The following is a 20,066-nucleotide window of genomic DNA, read 5'->3' on the forward strand; positions in this document are numbered from 1 at the left end:
GCCACGACCAAGGGCTGGTGACTGCACTGTCCTCCGAAGCATGCTTCTGGGCCCCAGCGAGGCGTTCAGGAGTAGCTAGCACTGGGAGGACAGGGTCTGGGAAGACGGAGGCAGACAGGGAAAGGCAGCAGGGCACTTATGAGCCCATCACACATGGCAGGACTTTGGTGGAACCGAATCAGCCCCAGACTAGAATCTGACTCCACTTGAGTGTCTTGATGCTGGCAAAAGGGTGGCAGGAGAGGGGCTCAAATGAGCATGTGCTCCCATGTGTAAGAGTGTGAAGGGGCAGGACGAGGACCCTGTGTCTACATGTAAGAGTGGCTGGGACGAGCCAGTGGAAAGGCTGGGTGTGCTGGCACACACCTTAACTCCCAGCACGCAGGAGGCACAGGCAGGGTCTCTGTGCACTCGAGGACACCCTGGGCGTAGCGAGTTCCAACAGCCAACACTACATAGAGAGATCCTGTCCCCCAAATCCAACAAAACAGAACAGAGAACCAACGACAAAGCGCAACAAGTGTCCTTCTCAACGCACTTTAATGCACGCACCGGCCCACAGTCCCTGCCTGCTGGCTGGGCAGGGGAAGCCAACCTCACCTGGAGGCTCCCATGGCTTCCCATGCCCAGTGTGCTGTCCCGTCCCGCTTCCGTCAGTAGGTGAGCGGCGTGAGGATGAAGAGCCGGTCTTCCTCTCTCCGGATCCAGCGCATCAGCTTATGGATGGCACTGACGGCGGAAGCCTTGGTCCCCAGGGGGCTGTAGCACATGTAGAGCTCAAAGGCACCTGTCACCTGGAGGAGGGGCAAAGGGTCATCAGCTAGAACAGGTACGCCCCTGTGGCGTCTTCCCGGGATCCTCATGAAGACCAGTTCGTCTAGAGCCACCTTACCCAGGCGAGGAGGTTCTCATTGGGGCCTGTGTAGTAGATGGTCTTGAGTGGGCGCGAGGCATTGTGGGCACGACTGTGCAGGTACTGGTAGAGGCCCAGCAGCCGCTCCTGCTCCTCTTCACTGGTGTATGGGGCCTCGATCTCAGGACTGCAAATGGAGAAGTGGGTTCACAAAGGAAGACTTTGCACTGTCTTCTCTGGAGATCTAGAAATATCTATTTCTGGACAGGGAGATCTTACTGCCTGTTCTCCAGGCACACCCCTGTAGGAGGGGCTTGTCTTCTGCCTACAGAAGAGTGCCAAGCTGGGGGCCCTGTCCCCTTGCCAGGCTCACGGAGACCCTTCCTTGGAGAGGATGACTCTGAGTTTAGGTATCTCACAGAGTAGCAGGCCTAGAGTGAAGCACGGCAAGCCGGGAAACCTGTCAAAAACGGAGGGAACAGGGAGAGAGGGAGGACAGGCTCTGCAACATCTGCCCAGCCTCTTTACTGGGGTCAGAGGTGGGTGGGTCAATTCTGCATCCTGGCCTGGACCAAAATTACCTCAAAAGCAGAGCTGCTACAGGGCAAAGGATGTGAGAAACCCTGTGTTCCAGCCTCTTTCCCAAGTTGTGTTCCAGGCCTTATGAGTACTGAAGTAAGAGAGGTGTGTGCCCATGGAGAGATGCCAGAGTAAATTAGCCCCAACATATGGGTACACTCTCAAAGGAGTGGTCCGATTCAGGGCTGCGTCTCAGGTCTCAGGACCAACCAGCCTCCCCCATCTCTGCATCCTTGTCTCCCTGAAGCAGTGCCTCCTCTCACCTGGTGAAGAGTCCTGAGCTCTTTGATTTATAGAGGAAGTGGCGAAGATCAGGGATGCCTACTTGGGCAACGCTGTAGTAAGGTGTGCGCAGCGCCTCCCGCAGGGCCAAATGGGTCCCCCGCTTTCGGAGGCGTTCTTGGAAGCGGCGACGGCAGTCAGAGACTGCAAAGAAGTCCTCACGGTCAGTGGAGATCAGCAGCAGGCAGAGGTCGGTGTCGGGTTCTAGGTAAGAGATGTGTGCGTGGAAGAAGCCGGCTGCATTGAACTTTGGCAGGCACACGGGGGTCCAAGCCTCGCCCTCACGGAAGGATGAGGAGGAGCTAATGAGGTTGAAAAGCAGGTGCAGGTCGATGGGATGCAGGAATTGGTCCTTGCGGCGCACGAGCGCCACCAGCTGGTTGCGGGCCAGCAGGATGGAAAAGACCAGGCTGCGAGCACGCGCCTGCTGCAGGCTGGCACTCACCGTGTCCCGCACAGCCGCTGCCAAGGGCAGGCACCGCGCCGCGCCCATCAGGAAACTGGGGTCTCGAGCCATTAGCTGCAGCAGGTTATCGGTGATTCGCTCCGAGCCCGAGAGCAGGCGCCGCAGGTCGTAGTTCTGCTTTTGCTGGAAGATGTGGCTCAGCTGCGCGCCGGTAAGAAGGCTCAGGATCTGGTAGTAGATGTACAGTAGCTCCTGCGCCAGCTCCTGGGCCGACTGCCGCGTGCGGGCCACCGCCACCAGCACCAGAGGGCTCCGGCGCACGAATACTACCTTGTAGCCATCTGAGGGTGTGGGGAGGGGGTCAGCTTCAGCCCTCCTCCCAGAAGCCCTCCCGGATAGGCTTTCCCAGTGGGTACACAGCCTCACTTTCCAGGGTTTTCTCGCTGGGAGCTCTGAAGGGGCTTACTGGTGTGCTTAGCCAGTCACCTCACTTCCCTGCCCTTTGCTTCACAAGCCAACATTCTTTCATCTGTTTGCTTTTTGAGAGCATGTCGCTCTGCTCGAGTAGCCAAGGTTGGCCTGGGACTGGCTAATGCAGCTGAGGCTGATTCTCCCGCCCCCACCTCCCAAGTGCTGGGATTTGCGGGGTAGATGGACCATTTTATGGTTAAGTGCTAAGTCAATTAGCAAGAGATCTGGGCTAAGGATCTGGGATCTGCTTGTTTGTTTTTAATTCATTCTTTTGTCACTGCCCCAGGAGGCTTTCATCCTTTTGGATGGCAAAACTCCGGTCTTGCCACAGCCCCACCCCCTCAGGAGGCCTCTGTTGTTATCCTGCCTCCATACCTACACAGTGAGAGCATAAGGCTCAAGATGGAAGTACCTGTCTCTCAGTCAAAGACAACCCAGGTTTCTAGGGGTGAGTGTGTGTGTGTGTCTGTCCGTCTGTCCACCCGTCTGTCTGTCTGTCCAAAGCCTGGTATGAATCAGCCCTGCCACGGGGAGCCTCTCCCACAACCCTCTTCAGGCGGCTCACCTGCATGGATGGAGCGGATGGCATTCTTGTCTGCCTCCAGGAAGGACACCAGGGCAACCATGACACCCATAGTGCTGGAAAGGGCTTCCTCAGACCCATAGCGGGAGTACACAGGCTTCCCCGCCTCACTCAGTACAAACACGTGCTTCTGGTGGAGACGCCAGGCCTCGGTGGCATCGTCCTCCTCACCCCCTTCAGTTGGGCCCTCTTGGGAGGGCTCTGTGGCTGCCCGTCCAGCTGCCCCCTGGGGCTCCAGCCAGTCTTCAGAGCTTCCTGGCAGCATTTCCTCCTGCAGGTCTCGGGCCACACCTGTCAGCTGAGTGCTTAGCTCGCTGAAGTCCTGGCTAATCTGGCGCATGTCTGTAGGCAGTGGTGGGGGACTCCCGACATACTCTTTGGGGCTGTCCCCAGAAGCTTCCCTGTCTTCTAACTCTGTCAGGTCTTCATAGGAACGAGTGTGGACAAACATGGCACCCTCCTGCCCGGCACCTGCAGACCAAAAGTACGGGTGCTTAGGGAGGTAGCTGTGGCCAGACACCACTCACCAAGGAGATGCTTGGGGCCACGTTACACCTCCTCTTCCTCCTGTCCACCGTGGACCATGCTATCTACAGCTTAGAAGCCCTAGGTCCCTTGGCAGCACTGGACACTGGTATCTGCCAACCTCTCACTGACAGTGAGCAGCTCACCTGTGCCCGTTCCACACACACACTGGCCCCTTATTGACCCGCACTTTGGACCCCTCAGCACTCACACTTATCCAGGAGCCCTGCACCTGCTGTCTACCTGAAGGCGTCACCAGCCCCCCTTGTGGGTATTTGTTACACGTCAGCTCTCAGGGAAGATGTAGGTCCTTATACACCTGACGATTAGCCCCAGACAGCATTTTTCTTCTCTCTTTGATTTCCTTTGGAACACCGACCACTTATTAGTCACTCCAGTGGTATCCCCCAAGAGCACGGACTTATTTACCCTCTCCATCCATGGGGAAGGCTACCATAGTCGCTGACTACTACTAGCCTGTGGCTTCTCCAAGACAGGAACCAAGTTGGTATATATGTATGCATGTATGTATGTATGTATGTATGTATTATAACCTGAAGCCCTGTCACCACTTTGTTCCTTGTTTTGGAGCCGTGGTCTTAGTATATAAGTAAGTGGCTAGCCTCATACTCCTGTAGCCCCAGGCTGGCCATGAATTCACACCAATCCTGCCTCATCCCACAGGTGGCCTGCATGTGCTGGGATCACGGGTGGACAGCACCACACCCAGCTCTTCTTTTTCTTTTTAAAGACAGTTTGGGTTTTTATTACAAGATACTTTAGCTGGGCGGTGGTGGTGGTGGTGCACACCTTCAATTCCAGCACTCAGGAGGCAGAGGCAGGGGGATTTCTGTGAGTTTCAGGCCAGCCTGGTCTACAGGGATAGTCAGAATAGGCAGGGCTACACAGAGAAACCCCGTCTCAAAACCTCCCTCCCACTACAAAAAGAAAAAAGATCTTTGAAATATAGACTTTTAAGAAAGATCAGTAAGAAAAGAGGGAGATGGCAAGAAGGCAGCTGCAGCCTGAGCCCTGCTCCCTGCAGAGTCCCCAGCAGGTGGCACACGCCTGGCCAGTGACTGAGCAAGTGCACACGGAGGAGGGAGGGAAGAGCCACTGTGACCCCCCAGCCCCCAGGCCTGGCTGTCCCTCGGGTCTCTGCCAGTACCTGGCTCTGTTCCCTGGGTCAGGCCCGGCGTGGGGCTCTCAGCTCTTTCCACACTTTGGCCACTGGAGGGAGCCAGGGAGCCCTCAGGGCATTCGGCGCTTCTCTTCCTTTGCATGTCAGCAGCCATCTTTCCGGCTGTCCTGTGAGAGAAACGAAGGGCGTCATGGAGAGCAAGGGAGGAAGGTCTGCAGGCCGAGACGTCGCGGGGTTGACAGTAGTACGTTTCTTACCAGGACCCTACTAAGTCAACGACCTTGGGATGGCTTCTGAGGATTCTCACTCACTGAAAAAATAATAAAAAGTTGTTTTTTTTCCACATGTGGTGGCCGGTACCTACAATCCTAGAACTCAGGAGACTTGAGTTAGAAGAATTCCCCAGAGTACCAGCAAGCTGTCGCTACAGAGTAAAACCTTGTTTTAAAAACAACAATCTCTAGGGGCTGGAGAGCTGGCTCAGTGGTTAAGAGCACTGACTGATCTTCCAGAGGTCAATTCTCAGCACCCACATGGTGACTCACAAACATCTGTAATGAGATCTGATGTGTCTGAAGACAGCGACAGTGCACTCATATACATACAATACACAAATCTTAAAAAAAAAACAAAAACCTTACAATTTCTCCTTGCCTCGCCTCTTGCCTCTCCCTCTCCTGGGAGTTGAAGCCAGGGCCTTGTACACAGTAGGGTCTTGTACATAGTAGGGCAACACTTTACCTCTGAGTCACACCAGCCATCATTTCCCTTTTCTGATTATAAAAAGACACATTCATCGCAGAAAACTTAGAAACACCGGAAGCCTAAAGAAATGTTATTCATTCTCTCTCTCCCACTCAATTTTCCAAGCTATCCTGACAGTGTTAGCTGCTATTATTAGTTTGTTTCAAAACATGCTTTTAAATTTTTGTTTTTCTTGAGACAGGTTCTTTATATGACTCTGGCTGTCCTGGAGCCTGATACGTAGACCAGGCTGGCCTCAAATACACTGGAGGCAAAAAAACAAAACTAACAAGCAAAAGCCGGGTAATGGTGGTACACACCTTTAATCCTAGCACTTGGGAGGCAGAGGCAGGCGATTTCTGAGTTCAAGGCCAGCCTGATCTACAGAGTGGAGTTCCAGGTCAGCCAGGGCCACACAGAGAAACCCTGTCTCAAAAAACCAAAACCAAAACAAACAAAATACACTGGAGGCCTTTGCCTCCAGTACTGGGGTCACAGGTGTGCTCCACCATATCCAGCTTGAAACTATACATTTCATCTGCATTTAAAATCATTTATTTAGAGGCTAAAAAGATAGCTCAGCAGTTAAGAATACTTGGTTTTCTAGGGAACCTGACTTCCAGTCCCAGCACCCACATGGTGGGTCACAGATGTCTATAACTCTAGTTCCATTCAGGCATGCATGTGATGGAAATACATAAATCTTTAAAATAACTAAAATTTATTAAAGGTGCGTGCCAGACATGCCTTTAATCTAGCACTCAGGAAGGAGAGACAGGCAGATCTCTTTGAGTTCAGGAAGCTACGGCTCTGTTACACAGAGAAACCCTGTCTTGGGGCTGGAGAGACGGCTCAGAGGTTAAGAGCACTGACTGCTCTTCTAAAGGTCCAGAGTTCAATTCACAGCAACCACATGGTGGCTCACAACCATCTGTAACAAGATCTGATGCCCTCTTCTGGAGTGTCTGAAGACAGCTAGAATGTACTCATGTATAATAAATTAAAAAAAAAAAAAAAAAGAAAAAGAAAGAAAGAAAAGAAAAAGAAACCCTGTCTCAAAATAAACAAACAAACAAATATAAACTATTTATTTATTGTATGTGTGTCCATGTGTGTAAAGGTGCACACGTCCCACAATGCATGCAGAGTCAAAGGACACTTTTCAGGGGTCAGTTCTCTCCTTCCACTTTGAGGCAGAGTCTCTTGCTTCTGTCACTGTGCCGTGTGCCGCAGGCTGACTCACAGCTTCCTGCTGATTCACTTGTCTCTGCCCCCTGGCTCACCACAGATGCACTGACGTTACAGCTACGGACCGTTGCACCTGGCTTTTCACACGTGGGGTTCAAGGGTCAAACTCAACTTTGGCAGCAAGTGTCTACAACCACTGAACCATCTCATAAGCCCCTATATACACAAAAATGACGAATTACATCTTTTTTTTTTTGGTTTTTTTTTTTGGATTTGGTTTTTTCAAGACAGGGTTTCTCCGTGTAGCCCTGGCTGTCCTGGAGCTCACTCTGTAGACCAGGCTGGCCTCAAACTCAGAAATCCACCTGCCTCTGCCTCCCAGAGTGCTGGGATTACAGGCGTGAACCACCACTGCCCGGCTCAAAGTACAACTTTTATATGTCAAATAAAATAAAATACATAAAGAAAGAGGACCAGAAGGAAGTAACACTATCAGGGTAGCCAGTATTTATTTGTACAATATTTGAGAGACTGAGACAGAAGGACTGTTAAAAGTTTTGGGTCAACCTAGGTTAAGCTGGCTGTTAAGGCCAGCTTGAAATACATATAGTGTAACCCTGTCTTTAAAGTTCAAGTATAGGGCTGGAAAGATGACTCAGGGATGGGAGCACTGACTGCTCTTCCAAAGGTTCTGAGTTCAATTCCCAGTAACCACATGGTGACTCACAACCATCTGTACTGCGATTCGATGCCCTCTTCTGGTGGTTCAGAAGACAGTTACGGTGTACTCATATAAATAATATAAATAAAATAACGACAACAACAAAAATCCTCAACAGACTGGAGCTGACTGTGAGGCTGCATCCCTTTATCCCAGCATTTGGGAGAGGCAGAGACAGAAGGAGCTCTGTGACATTGAGGTCGGCTTGGTTTATGTCACAGTGAGTTTCAGGACAGCCAGAACTACACAGAGAGACCCTGTCAGAAAAACAACAATAAAATGCAAAACTTGAATTGACCAACAGTTCTTTTGGGACATTGCAGGGCTTGCAGAGGAAGACGGAGTCCCAGTGAGCAGCCTTTTCTTTAGACTAGAGCCCTGGCTTCCCCAGCCAAAGGTGACTCCATCGTTCATAAATAGCTACAGTTGAGCAGGGTGATGCCGGTGGCCCTGGGGCGGCAGAGGAGAGGCAGGGGAGAGTTTAAGGACAGTCTGGGCTACACCAACAAAACTGGCAAGGAAGGAAGAAGGAAGGGAGAGAGGGTGGGTTACAGTTCTACATGCCTGTAATTCCAGAGCTCAGGAGGTAGAACAAGAGGACTGGGAGTTCAAGATTAGCCTGACCTACTTGAGACCTTGTCTCAAAACAAAATCAAAGGCAAATACAGACAAAACAAAACCAAATAAAGTACCACATTTTAACCCTAATTCTCTTCTAGCCACCACACCATTTTTCCTGCTGCTATTTTATATAAAAAAAAATTTTTTTTTTGAGATAGGGTTTCTCTGTGCTGCCCTGGCTATCCTGGAACTCACTCTGTAGACTCTCTGTGAACCAGCCCTCACGTTCAGGGATCTTCCTGTCTCTGCCTCCCGAGTGCCGGGACTAAAGGTGTGCGCCACACCTCGCTAGGGCTTACATTAAATGGTGTCCATTATAAAAGCTGCCTTGGCCATGGTGTCTGTTCACATCAGTAAAACTCAGACTAAGATGAGTGTGTGCTGGGTCTCAATTCCAGTCCTCATGGCTGGGAGAAAACACTCCATGACTAAAAGAACGACCTCTTCAGTCCGTGTCTGGTAATAATTCCGAATGGCTCATTCTAAGCGACGGTCCATTCCTTTAGCATCTTATACCTCTGCCATTTCAGAACGCTGCCTTTCACATACAGCAGCACAGAAAACATAGCTACAGTATTTATAAGCTCTGAAATACTTCAGAGTCGAAGTTGCCTAGAATTAGTGTCCTAGCTAAGGGGGCTGAGACATTTGGAAGGTCCACAGACAACTCTTAAGCGATAGGGTCTCTGCCACAGCATCTAGGGGGAGAGGGGCTGGAGAGATGGCTCAGTGGTTAAGAGCATTGACTGCTCTTCCAGAGGAACTTTGGAGGCAAAGGCAGGGGAGCCCTGAGTTTGAGGTCAGCCTGGACATGAGAAACACTGTCTCAAAGAAAAATCCCCTCCCCAAATGTGGGTGGTGTGGTACAGGCCTTTGATTCCATACACTCAGGAGGCCAATGGCTGGTGAACCTGTGTTGGAGGCCAGCCTGACCTCAGAGTCAGTTGCAGGACAGCCAGGGGCTACACAGAGAAACCAATAATAATAATCATGATGATGATGATAAGGAGGAGGAGGAGGAGGGGAGGGGGAGGAGGAAAATGATATAAGTGGGGATCTAGGAACATGGCCCAGGTGGTAGAGTGCTTGCTCAGCAGGCTCGAAGGTCTCCACACCCTGGAGGTGCGTGCCTTGTGTGTGGGGGGGAAGCAGAGGGGTCAGGAGTTCAAGGGTATCTTTAGCGAGAATAATAACTATGATGTCCGCTTGGTGCTGTCTTTTAAAAAAGCGAAAAACTAGGCATTCTGGCTTACTTAGGCTTAAAATCTCCAACTCGTTAGGCCGATGCAGCAAGGTTGCTGCAAGTCTGAGTGGAGCCTGAGCTGCGGAGTGAGACTAAAACCAACAAATGAGCAGTGGGGGTGGGGGAGGGGGCTGCCACTCAGCTTGATCTTCAAAATATGACAAGGTGACCAACCAGGCATGCTCAGCTCTGCGGAGAGATTGGCAGCAGCTCGAGAGACCTGAGAACCAATCTTTACAAGAGACAGAGAAAGAGATAAGCTAAGCTAAGTGTGGCCGGAGGCTGTGGTGCGGATGCATTGCTATTGTCCCAGCACTTCAAAGGGCTGAGACGAGGGTATTACCACCAGCCATGACCACCTAGAACTACAAAGTGAACTCAAGGCCTAGCTACGGAGTCTCAATAAAACCAAAATTAGGGGTTAGGGATGTAAATTAGTTGATGGAGTGCTAGCCTAATAATACACAAAGTTTTGGGTTTGAACCCTGCACTATATAATATCACATATGGGACTGGGGAGATAGCCCAGTTGTAACTTGCCTGTATGCACGAGGACCAAGTTGAATCCCAAGAACCACTGTAAAAAAGTTAGGCACAGCCGGGCAGTGGTGGTGCACGCCTTTAATCCCAGCACTTGGGAGGCAGAGGCAGAGGCAGGAGGATTTCTGAGTTCGAGGCCAGCCTCGTCTAAGGAGTGAGTTCCAGGACAGCCAAGGCTACACAGAGAAACCCTGTCTCAAAAAAAAAAAAAAAAAGTTAGGCACGGTGTGCTCACATAATCCTAATACTGGAGACATAGAGACAGCTATATCCCTGGTCTCTGGGGCTAGCCAAGGCCAAACTAGCCTTACAAGATGAGTTCCAGGCCAAGGAGACACCTTGTCTCAAAACCCAAGGTTGGGCAAGGCAGTGGTAGCCCACACTTTTAATCATGAGGCAGAGGCAGGCAGATCCCTGTGACATCTAGGCCAGCCTGGTCTATCGAGTGAGTTCCAGGACAGCCAAGGCTACACAGAGAAACCCTGTCTCAAAAACAAAAAATAAAGCAAAACAAAGAAGCAAAAAACAAAACCAAGGCTGGGCCAGCCAGCTGGATCACCAGGTAAAGATGCTTGCAGCCAAACTTAACAACTTGAGTTTGATCCCTAGAACTCCCAGGAGTCATTTTCCGACCTTCACATGCCCCCCCCCAATATTTAAAAAAAGAAAAAGTTTAAAAGCAAATAAGCAAGGTGGACAACACCTAACGAACAACACCTGAGAAATTGTTTTAAGTTGACCTGTGGCCTCAATATGCACACTCGTCCATGTATGTACACACACACACACACACACACACACACCCCGGTAGGGCTGGAGTGATAGCTTTGGTGGCTAAGAATTTTTTTTTTTGGTTGTTTTTGCAGAGACTCACAGCTCCTTTCCCAGGACCCATGTTGGACAGCTCACAACAACCTGTAATTCCAGCTCCCAGGGGACCCAATCTTCTTTTTTGGCCTCCTCAGGCACCCATACACACACATGTACACACATTCACAAACACAAATAAACAAACAGATGTAGGTGACCTCAACTCTTGGGAGCTCTTGGGAGACAGAGGCAAGAAGAACGCAAAGTTCAACTCCTTCAGCTATAGAATGAGTTTGAAGTCAACCTGGGATATATGAGACTCTTGTCTCACACAAAGCAATAAACAGGGGCTGGAGAGATGGCTCAATGATTTAGATCAGAGTATGTACTCCTCTCAGAGAAGACTGGGTTTGATTCCCAGGACCCTGGTTAGGCAGATCACAGATGCCTCTAACTCTAGCTCCAGTGGATCCAGTGCCCTCCTCTGGCCACTTCAGGTACTGCACATACATGCATCACCTCCTCCAACATACACACACAATTAAAAACTTAAAAAACAGGGGCTGGAGAGATGGCTCAGCGGTTATGAGCATTGACTGCTCTTCCGAAGGTCCTGAGTTCAAATCCCAGCAACCACATGGTGGCTCAGAACCATTCATGATGAGATCTGTCACCTTCTTCTGGAGTGAATGAGGGCAGCTACACTGTACTTACATTTAATAAATAAATAAATACTTTAAAAAAATAAGTAAATAATAGTGGGAGGGAGACAATAAGAGGTTCCTGATAGAATGGCCAACTTTCCCAGAATAACTCAAAGTTGTAAATGTCTATATCCAATAGTGGACCATTACTTTTTTGGTTTTTTGTTTTGTTTTGTCTTGTTTTTTGCGAGACACGGTTTCTCTGTGTAACTCTGGCTGTTGGGGAACTCACTATGTAGACCGAGTTAGCTTTGAACTCAAGAGATTCACCTGCCTCTGCCTCCTGAGTGCTGGGATTCAATCGTTGACTATTTCTTATCTCTTCCATGATTATCTGATGGGTCCAAGCCTCCATTATCCCCCTAGCAAATTATTGCCACAACCTCTGCAAGGTAGCTCAGGTGAAGTCCTTCCTTTGCTCACTATACCGCAATACCTCACTTAGCAAGAAAGTCTCTTCTTCCTGATGACACACAGGCCCCTCAGTTTATCCTTTCTCCTTTATTTCTCTTATTTTCTACCCTTTCTTCCTGACCCCTTTCTACATCAGCTCATTATCCTGAACTCTCCACTTGACCTTTGCCCTTGCTCTACCTACACCCTAAGTCCTTTATATCCCTTCCTAGGCTAGCATGATGACTCACTCCTTCACTTCAGGCTGCTGCAGGAATACCTTATCAGCACACATCTGATCACCCCGACCTTTCTTTTCCTAGATTGAAGGTCGCCCTGTGGCCTGCTATATTAGACATATGCAAGAGGAATTAAACCAGCATTTAACACATATCTTTGAAGGATAAAGAAAAGGAAAGGTCTGTGAAGAACGCCCAGTTCAAGTGTACCTGGGGTCAGGCATGAAATCTCTTGTCTTTGGAAGTAATCAAGTGTTCAGGAAAACCAGCTTTATAGTCAGAGGAACTGGTTTTACTGGTCTGTTTTCTCACTTATAAGATGGCACGGAATAGCTGCAAACAGCTACTAAGGATTTATGGGGTGGGAAGATTAAATGAGATAATACATGCAATCTGGCTACATAGAGCAGGCATATCATATACCCAGCTGAAGCTATTAGCAAGCACATTGTGGTTATTCTTAGCCCTCAGACTGCATTTGCACACAGAACCAGTGGTCTCTGCCCTGCAAACTAATCCTTTGAAAAATTTCTCAGTCAGTCAGGGCCTGATGAAACATACGGAACATCAGGAAGTATGAACTCTAGTTTGAGGGACTCCCCTCCCCCCTGCTCCAGGACATCAGGTCAAAGAACCATGGGCCTCACCTCAGATCACCAAGCCAACGGCTATTTACTTTCTCTGCAGTTGCAGAAACAGGTTGCCAGTTCTCAGCTGCTCCTAAACATCTCTCCCAGGTCTGCACCGAGCCCTCTCTGTGGCCTTGTACTTCTGGTTTCAAACTCCAAGTTTAAACAAGTTCTACATTAGCTACACTGTCTTGACGGCCCACTCCTTCAGGACACCTTTTGTGCTTCTGAGTGTTAAATAAATCCAATATTTCTGAGTGTCCCCAGCATAGGACCTGCACGGGGAAGGGAGGAGGGTCAGCTGTCTAGAGCTAGCAGGTGCTCTTTTTCACAACAGTCCTCTTTCTGTGTGAGAACATTTAGCATCTTTACCCTCTCCAGGGTCAGTCTGGGGTTTCCACCCGAAGGCCTGGCGAAGGGAACAGTGTTCTGGACACCCACACACTCAGGCAAGAAGGTTGAGTGGATCAGATACAGCCCACCGGCCACCTCCAATGGGCCCTTAGCTTCTGCAGCTAGTGAGTGCTTCTGGAAAGCTGGTCCTGAAGCAGTTTTGAAGGGAGGTATCTCAGAACAGCCCGGGTAGTCTCTATAGGAACACTTTTTCCAGGCAGGTCCTTTACGTGCCTCCAGGGCATACAAACTCTTCCTAGGCGCTTCCAGCAGAGCTGGTGAGCAAAATCATCACCAAGAACAAAAGAAAACCAAACCAACCAAAGGAAAAACTGGTGCTATCCCTCCTTCTAACGTGCCTCCCTCCCTCAGATTGCTCCTGAGAGAGGAGGGTCTTGCAAAAGCCTCTCCTTACTGGCTCCAAACAACCTTGACTCTTTTTCCTGTTCTGACAGCGCTTCACCCTTTGGTCCACCTGGGAGGACGACTCAGAAAGTATGACAGACAGGGCTCAATTGAGACTGTGCTGTGGTTGCTTCAGCAGGATGCCTACTCCAACTACAAGGAGCTTAGCTCCCTGTCACCTCTAGAGGCCACTCCCCTTCCTGACAAAGGCTGCTCACAGTTCTCAAGCAAACTCTACCTAGAAAGGGTTGGCTCACCTAATGTAAGGGCAGCCTAGTTTGCACCCTTGAGAACGAAATCTCAAGCCCGAGACCCTTCCAGAGCTGCCTGGCTCACTCCACCATCCTCTGCAGCTTTTAAAGAGAACTCTGAGGGCCGAATATGTCCGAATTGGGGGTTGGTGTCTGCTGCCTTTGGGACATTGCTCTCCCGGCCCAAGGATGAGTTCTCGCCTCATCTTTCGAATTGCTCAGCTGGGACCAGACGGCTAAAGGACCCCAAAGAGACGCAGTACTCCTATCGGGGCAGTAGATGGCCGGGACCCCCTCCCCCCAGTTTTCAAGCCCCTCCCTCTAAAGATGACAGCTTGCCCGCCTCTCGCCGCCCCCAGGCCACGTGGGTTGGCAGTCGAACTCACCTGTTTCTTAGGGGAACACAGGACCTACCGAGGGTGCCAGTCACTGCCCTCTGCCAGACCCCTGGGGAGATATAAGTGTCCAGCAGTGCCTGGCCTTAGGTCGCAACTTCGCGGGGCTACCGCCCCTGGAGGATACAGACATGGCCACAGCGGAGGAACCGATCCCTCCTGCGGACCCTTAACCGGCCACCGGCGCAGGAAGACAGCTTTCACCGGCCTCTGGTGGCGGAGGCCCGGTTCCAGCCTCTTGGCCAGCCCCAGCCCGCCTCTGGGTGCATTGTGGGAAATGTAGTCCGAAGCACTGCGGGAGCGGTTCCGGGCTCCGGAGCCTGGCGATGCCAGAGGCGGGGTCTGACCCAGGTCTCAGGTTGCCTCACCTGGCACCGCCTTCTTCCGTGTCTTAGAGGCCGGTACTCTACCCTTCCCCTGCTCCCAAACGCCCACTAGAGGTTTACTTTAAGGGACAGGAACGAACGTCAGTATTTCTCCGATCATGGAAAGACAATATAAGTTTAGGTTGCTGGATAAATGCCATTAGTGAGCCCAGCCACATAGACTGTAAAGGACGTGGACGTGTCGAAAAGGCTCAAAAATTGTTGCTTAAAAAAGACCTTAAGCCTGGTCACAGTATATTAGTATAAGGCAATAGAAGGCGCAGTTCTCAACACTTCGCATAGACTGACCTGGGGAGCTTTAAAAAAAAAAAAATTAATGCCTGGACACTACCCTAGAGATTTTTATTTAATTGGACAAATGTGAGGAACCAGGCATCGGAGTTATTTTAAAAAGCTCCCGGGTGATTCCTAAGGGCAAGGAACCACTGCTTATTATTTCCTAGACACAAAGTAATAATAACAGGAAAACAAGTTTTCCCAGCAGCCCTTATTTTTGGTGAATAGTTTAAAGAAGCAAAATTAGAGAATGACTAATATTATTTGTATTTTCTCTGAAGCAATTTGCTTACTTTTTAAGCTTCGTGGTTAATTATCCCAGTAGTTCTGACATGAAGGACAAAGTCAGAAGTCTCTGACTTTCCCTTGCAGTTTGACAAGCTCCCTTAGATGACTGGTCTCCTGTGTTTCACACAACCCTATTCAGAAGTTGGGGAGAGCTTTCTCTCTGTCTCTCTGTCGCAGTCTCTCTCCTGTCCAAATTTGAAACCTGGCCCTATAATACTGGCATATGTATGACCAACAGGATGACAAGCTGTGACCTACTGGAGATAGCTTGCACAGGGTTATTAGAACCTTGAATGTTGGATAAGGGAAGCTTTTCATGTGAGAAAGAGTCTGTTCCTTTGCAGCAGAGACTGTGAGAAGGGGAGTGGAACTTTTCCAAGTCTCCATAGCTCTTTCAGGATTTCCTCTCTTTGCTCAGGCTTCCAGGTTCCTACCCTGCTGTTTACATTGTGATTCATAACAATAAGCAAAAGTACAGTTATGAAGTAGCAATGAAAATAATTATGGCCAGGCAGTGGCGGCGCACACCTGTAATCCCAGCACTTGGGAGGCAGAGGCAGGTGGATTTCTGAGTTCTAGGCCAGCCTGGTCTACAGAGTGAGTTCCAGGACAGCCAGGACTACACAGAGAAACCCTATCTCGGGAAAAAAAAATAATTATGGTTGGCATTACAATATAAGGAACTGCATGAACGAGTTGCAGCATTAGGAAGGCTGGGACCCATTGTTCTCAAAGATCTCTTATTCTCTAATTGACACATAAGTACTTTGCTGTATTTCACTAACTGCAAGTCATTCCCCCATGGACTTGATCTCCATAGAAGATAAATATCTTCAACGATAAATATAAAGCTTTCTCACCATCAGTTTGACAGTCTCCACATGGATGTCAGTATTTCTCTTAGAATCTCATTCTTGTTTTGTGTGCATATGTATGTTCTGTGTTCATGTATGTGCACCTATGTATGGGAATATGTGCAGGGGTGTGTGCACGCCCTGTGTTGGGTGTTGTTCCAATCAGCTTCAGCTGTCGACTTGGCGCAGCCTACAGTCAACTGAAAAGCCAGTCTCAGTTGAGGGATGGCCCAGATTGTATTGACCGAGGGAGCATCTGCAGGGAATTGTTTTGGTCGTTAATTGATGCAGGTGTGCCTGGCTGGTGGTGGTCAGTGCTGTTCCCTGGGCAGGTGGTCCTGGGCTATACGAGAAAGCTCATTAGGCTTGAATGAGCCAGCAAAAAGCATGGCTTCCTTCCTGGTTTCTGCTTCAAGTTCCTGCTGCTGTTCCTGTGCTGAGTTTCCTTACGGATCAACTGTGGCTTGTGAGCTGAAATAAATCCTTCCTTTCCTTCTGTTGCCTTTGGTCAGAATGTTCCAGCACAGCGGCAGAAAGGAATCTAAAACTTCCTTGACACTGTCCCACTTTTATGTCTCATGAAGCTCGGAGCTCACTGGTCCACTAGACTCCCTGGCTAGCAGGCTCCGGGGAGCCTCCTGTCTCTGTAGCCCCAGCTCTGTGCTTGGCTTTTCCAGAGGTGCTGCCCATGCTTGTAGAGCAAGCACTTTACCCATGAGCACGTTACAGATTAAGCAGTCCTTTCCCCCAGTCCTCATTCTCACTCCCAAGACCAAAGCCCCCATCAGACATGACAGGGTCTCTATTCATGGGATCAGCTGGTGACCATGCATCTCATAAGATGTGTGCTTAGCCACTGTAGAAGCAAGCCACTATTGCTACATTGGTTTGCTTGTTTGAGGATAGGTTTCCTGTAGCCAAGGCTGGTCTGCACTCCTGATCCTCCTGTTTCTACCTCCACGTGTTGATCACCACTGTAATAGGTGGAATTTTTTTTTCCTTCTGAACACAAGCAGGTGGGTGTCTGTCAGTCCCAGGCTAGCCTTTCTACAAAAGGAGTTCCAGGCAAATCAAAGATGTAGAATGAAGTCTTTTCTCAAAAAAAAAAAAAGACATTAGATTGCAATAATATATCTTAAAATAAGCCGGGCAGTGGTGGTGCACGCCTGTAATCCCAGCACTCTGGGAGGCAGAGGCAGGCAGATTTCTGAGTTCGAGGCCAGCCTGGTCTACAGAGTGAGTTCCAGGACAGCCAGGGCTATACAGAGAAACCCTGTCTCGAGAAAAAAAAAAAAAAAAAAAAAAAACAAATCCAAAAAACCAAAAAAAAATCTTAAAATATACCAATAACATCACTTTGTATAATGTAGGCTAGGTAGAACCAATTCTTTTCTTTTTCTTTTCTTTTCTTTCTTTCTTTCTTTCTTTTTTTTTTTTTTTTTTTGGTTTTGGTTTTTTGAGACAGGGTTTCTCTGTGTAGCCTTGGCTATCCTGGAACTCACTCTGTAGACCAGGCTGGCCTCAAACTCAGGAATCCACCTGCCTCTGCCTCCCAAGTGCTGGGTTTAAAGGTGTGCGCCACCACTGTCCAGCTGGTAGAACCAACTCTTTTGGAGACCTGTTCATAGGAGGTTGCCCAATCTGCCCTTGAACGCACTTGTAGCCAAGGCAGGCATTGAATTTGCAGGCTTCCTGTCTCAGCCGTGACTCTCCCCTTAAGTCATCATAAAGTTCAAAGTTGCTACAGGGGGAGGGTGCACCTATACAAGCGAAATGCAGAAGGTGAAGGTAGGAAGACTGTGAGTCCCAGGCCTATTTAGGATACTCAATGAGATTCCCTGAACAAAAAGGAAAAAGAAAAGAGCAAACAAAAAGTCAATGTTTTAGGCAGGCTGTCATGGCTCACACCTTTAATCACAGCACCCGGGAGGCAGAGGCAGAGGCAGAGGCAGAGGCAGGTGGATCTTTGAATTCAAGGCCAGTTTGGTCTACAGAGTCAGTTCCAAGACAGCCAGTAATACACAGAGAAACTATCTCAAAAACACCAGGAAAAAACTTTAATCTATGTTTTGATTTTTATTTGACTATTAGGGTAAACTTTACCTATAGCTTGCTTTTTGTTAATGAAATTACAAAGAAATCAATGCTGGTTCTTTTGGAATGCTCATAAAGAAATTTGAGTCAGACATGGTGGTATATACCTGTAATCCCAGTGATTTGGAGATTGAAGCAGAAGGATTCTCACAAGATAGAGGCCAGCTAGAGCTACAGAGTAGGCTCTTAAAAAAAAAACAAAAAAGAATCCAGTGGGCTAGAGAGATGGCTCAGTGGTTAACAACACTTACTGCTCTTCCAGAGGTCCTGAGTTCAAGTCCCAGCAATCATCTGTAATGAGCTCTGATGCCTTCATCTAGTGTGTCTGAAGACAGCTACCATGTACTTATTTATAATAAATAAATAAATAAATAAATAAATAAATAATTCTTTATTTTTACTTTTTTGGTTTTTCGAGACAGGGTTTCTTTGTATAGCCTTGGCTGTCCTGGATCTTACTCTGTAGACCAGGCTGGCCTTGAACTCAGAAATCCGCCTGACTCTGCCTCCCAAATGCTGGGATTAAAGGCGTGTGCCACCAATGCCCAGCTAAATAAATCCAGTTGTAATGGCTCATGCTTGTAATCCCAACACTTGGGAGGTAGAGACGGGATGATTTCTACAAATTTAAGGTCAATCTGGTCTACTTATTGAGTCCCAGGCCAGTCAGGAACAAATAGTAAGATGCACACCTGACAACCCCAGAAAGTGGGGCTGGAGATGCAGTTCACTGTGACCCCCAGGACCATAGAGTAAGAACAGAACTCCCAACGTGTGACTCTTGGCTACCTCTGACTTACTGCTTGTGAAGATACAAACACTGTGATATGTTGTTTTAAAAACTAACATGTTTCTGAAATGTTTGGTTTTATGAAATGAAGACTCAGGAGCCAGAGGTGTGGGAAAGCCTGCTCACTCAGATTAAAGCTATGAACCACCACCCCCTTTTCCCTGTAACACTCTAGAATCTAGAAACCAACTAGCTTAGAGAGATCTGCCTGGTTCTGCTGAGATAAAAGGCATGGGCTCTCACCACCTTGTTCAAATGGTTTATCTTAGCTCCAAATCACTCCAAGTCTTAGAGATTTAGAAAACAAGTTTAAACTGTAGTATCCCTTTGAATTTACTTAAAACACTTAAAATCTCTTAGCTGTGCCTTTAATACTAAACAACAAAAAATCCTTTTTATTTGAGAAAACCCAAAAGTTAATGTCCAATAGGTTTGTCAATTAACCATTCTAAAGGTAGGGAGGGCACTTGGTACCTTTGAAAGACCAACACACATTATGTCCCTGGCAACCTGGATAGTCTGTGACTGTTCTTGATAAAACCTTTTAATATTTTTCTCAGAAGCATTATTTATTGTATGGTTTGTTTCTGAAATTGGAGGAATGTTGTTCTATGTTTTCCATTGCTGCAACAAATCATGTCCTTGAGCCAATATCAGTTAAATTGTTTTGGCTTTTTATTTTCTGTTTCTATTTTCAAGCCATCTAGAGTAGTTCTATACAGGGTCCTAAAGTTTTCTCTCCTGGTGCTTCCCATCCTTAACCCTCCTTGAGGACTTTTGATAACTTACCAAAGCTGATGGCTTCTCCGTTTGTCTACAGCTGGAGTGATCTCTCAGTCCACAGGGTCTTGCCACAAGTTGGAGTGCCAAAATGTTGTTTTTTAAAAAACCTAAATTCCAGCTGGGCAGTGGTGGCACACACCTTTAGTCCCAGCACTTAGGAGGCAGAGGCAGGCAGATTTCTAAGTTCAAGCCCAGCCTGATCTACAGTTCCAGGACGGCTAGGGCTCCACAGAGAAACCCTGTCTCGAAAAAACAAAAACAAAAAACCAAACCAACCAAACAAACAAAAAACCAAAAACAACCAACATGAAAAACCAAATTCCAAATGCAGACTCAGGAGCCAGACACTGTGGTAAAAGCCTGGTAACTCAGACAGGCAGAGAAAGCACCTAGCTGCCCTTCCTACTCCACCAACGTCCCAGAAGGGAAAAAACCTGTTCTGCTTGTTCCCACTGTCTTAAATACCCTTCTACCCCAAA

The 20,066-nt window shown here is 48.4% G+C and overlaps 1 protein-coding gene across 2 annotated transcripts; it reads right to left on the reverse strand.

The window, feature by feature from the left end:
• Positions 1 to 523: 523 nt before the first annotated feature.
• Positions 524 to 14,386, reverse strand: Mon1a (MON1 homolog A, secretory trafficking associated). 2 transcript variants are annotated; one of them, XM_052187332.1, is made up of 7 exons: positions 14,108 to 14,386; positions 5,098 to 5,150; positions 4,868 to 5,007; positions 3,157 to 3,645; positions 1,696 to 2,461; positions 893 to 1,040; positions 524 to 794 (listed from the first exon to the last, which is right to left on the reverse strand). In XM_052187332.1, the coding sequence occupies exons 3-7, from the start codon at positions 4,992 to 4,994 to the stop codon at positions 654 to 656; spliced, it is 1,671 nt and encodes a 556-aa protein (XP_052043292.1). In that variant the 5' UTR covers positions 4,995 to 5,007; positions 5,098 to 5,150; positions 14,108 to 14,386; the 3' UTR covers positions 524 to 653. The 2 variants fall into 2 exon arrangements, with proteins under 2 accessions (XP_052043292.1, XP_052043291.1); XM_052187331.1 differs by lacking the exon at positions 5,098 to 5,150 and having other exon boundaries at positions 14,108 to 14,385.
• Positions 14,387 to 20,066: the final 5,680 nt, after the last annotated feature.

Source organism: Apodemus sylvaticus, chromosome 7 (assembly GCF_947179515.1).
Source record: "Apodemus sylvaticus chromosome 7, mApoSyl1.1, whole genome shotgun sequence".
In the NCBI taxonomy this organism is placed as follows: Eukaryota; Metazoa; Chordata; class Mammalia; order Rodentia; family Muridae; genus Apodemus; species Apodemus sylvaticus.

What these genes read in the sequence shown, in the direction of transcription:
- Mon1a (XM_052187332.1), bottom strand. Translation starts at nt 4,994, where the DNA reads ATGGCTGCTGACATGCAAAGGAAGAGAAGCGCCGAATGCCCTGAGGGC. An exon ending in CATCCGCTCCATCCATGCAG is followed by an intron (nt 2,462 to 3,156) that starts GTGAGCCGCCTG and finishes CCACACCCTCAG; the next exon opens with ATGGCTACAAGGTAGTATTC. An exon ending in ATGAGAACCTCCTCGCCTGG is followed by an intron (nt 795 to 892) that starts GTAAGGTGGCTC and finishes CCCCTCCTCCAG; the next exon opens with GTGACAGGTGCCTTTGAGCT.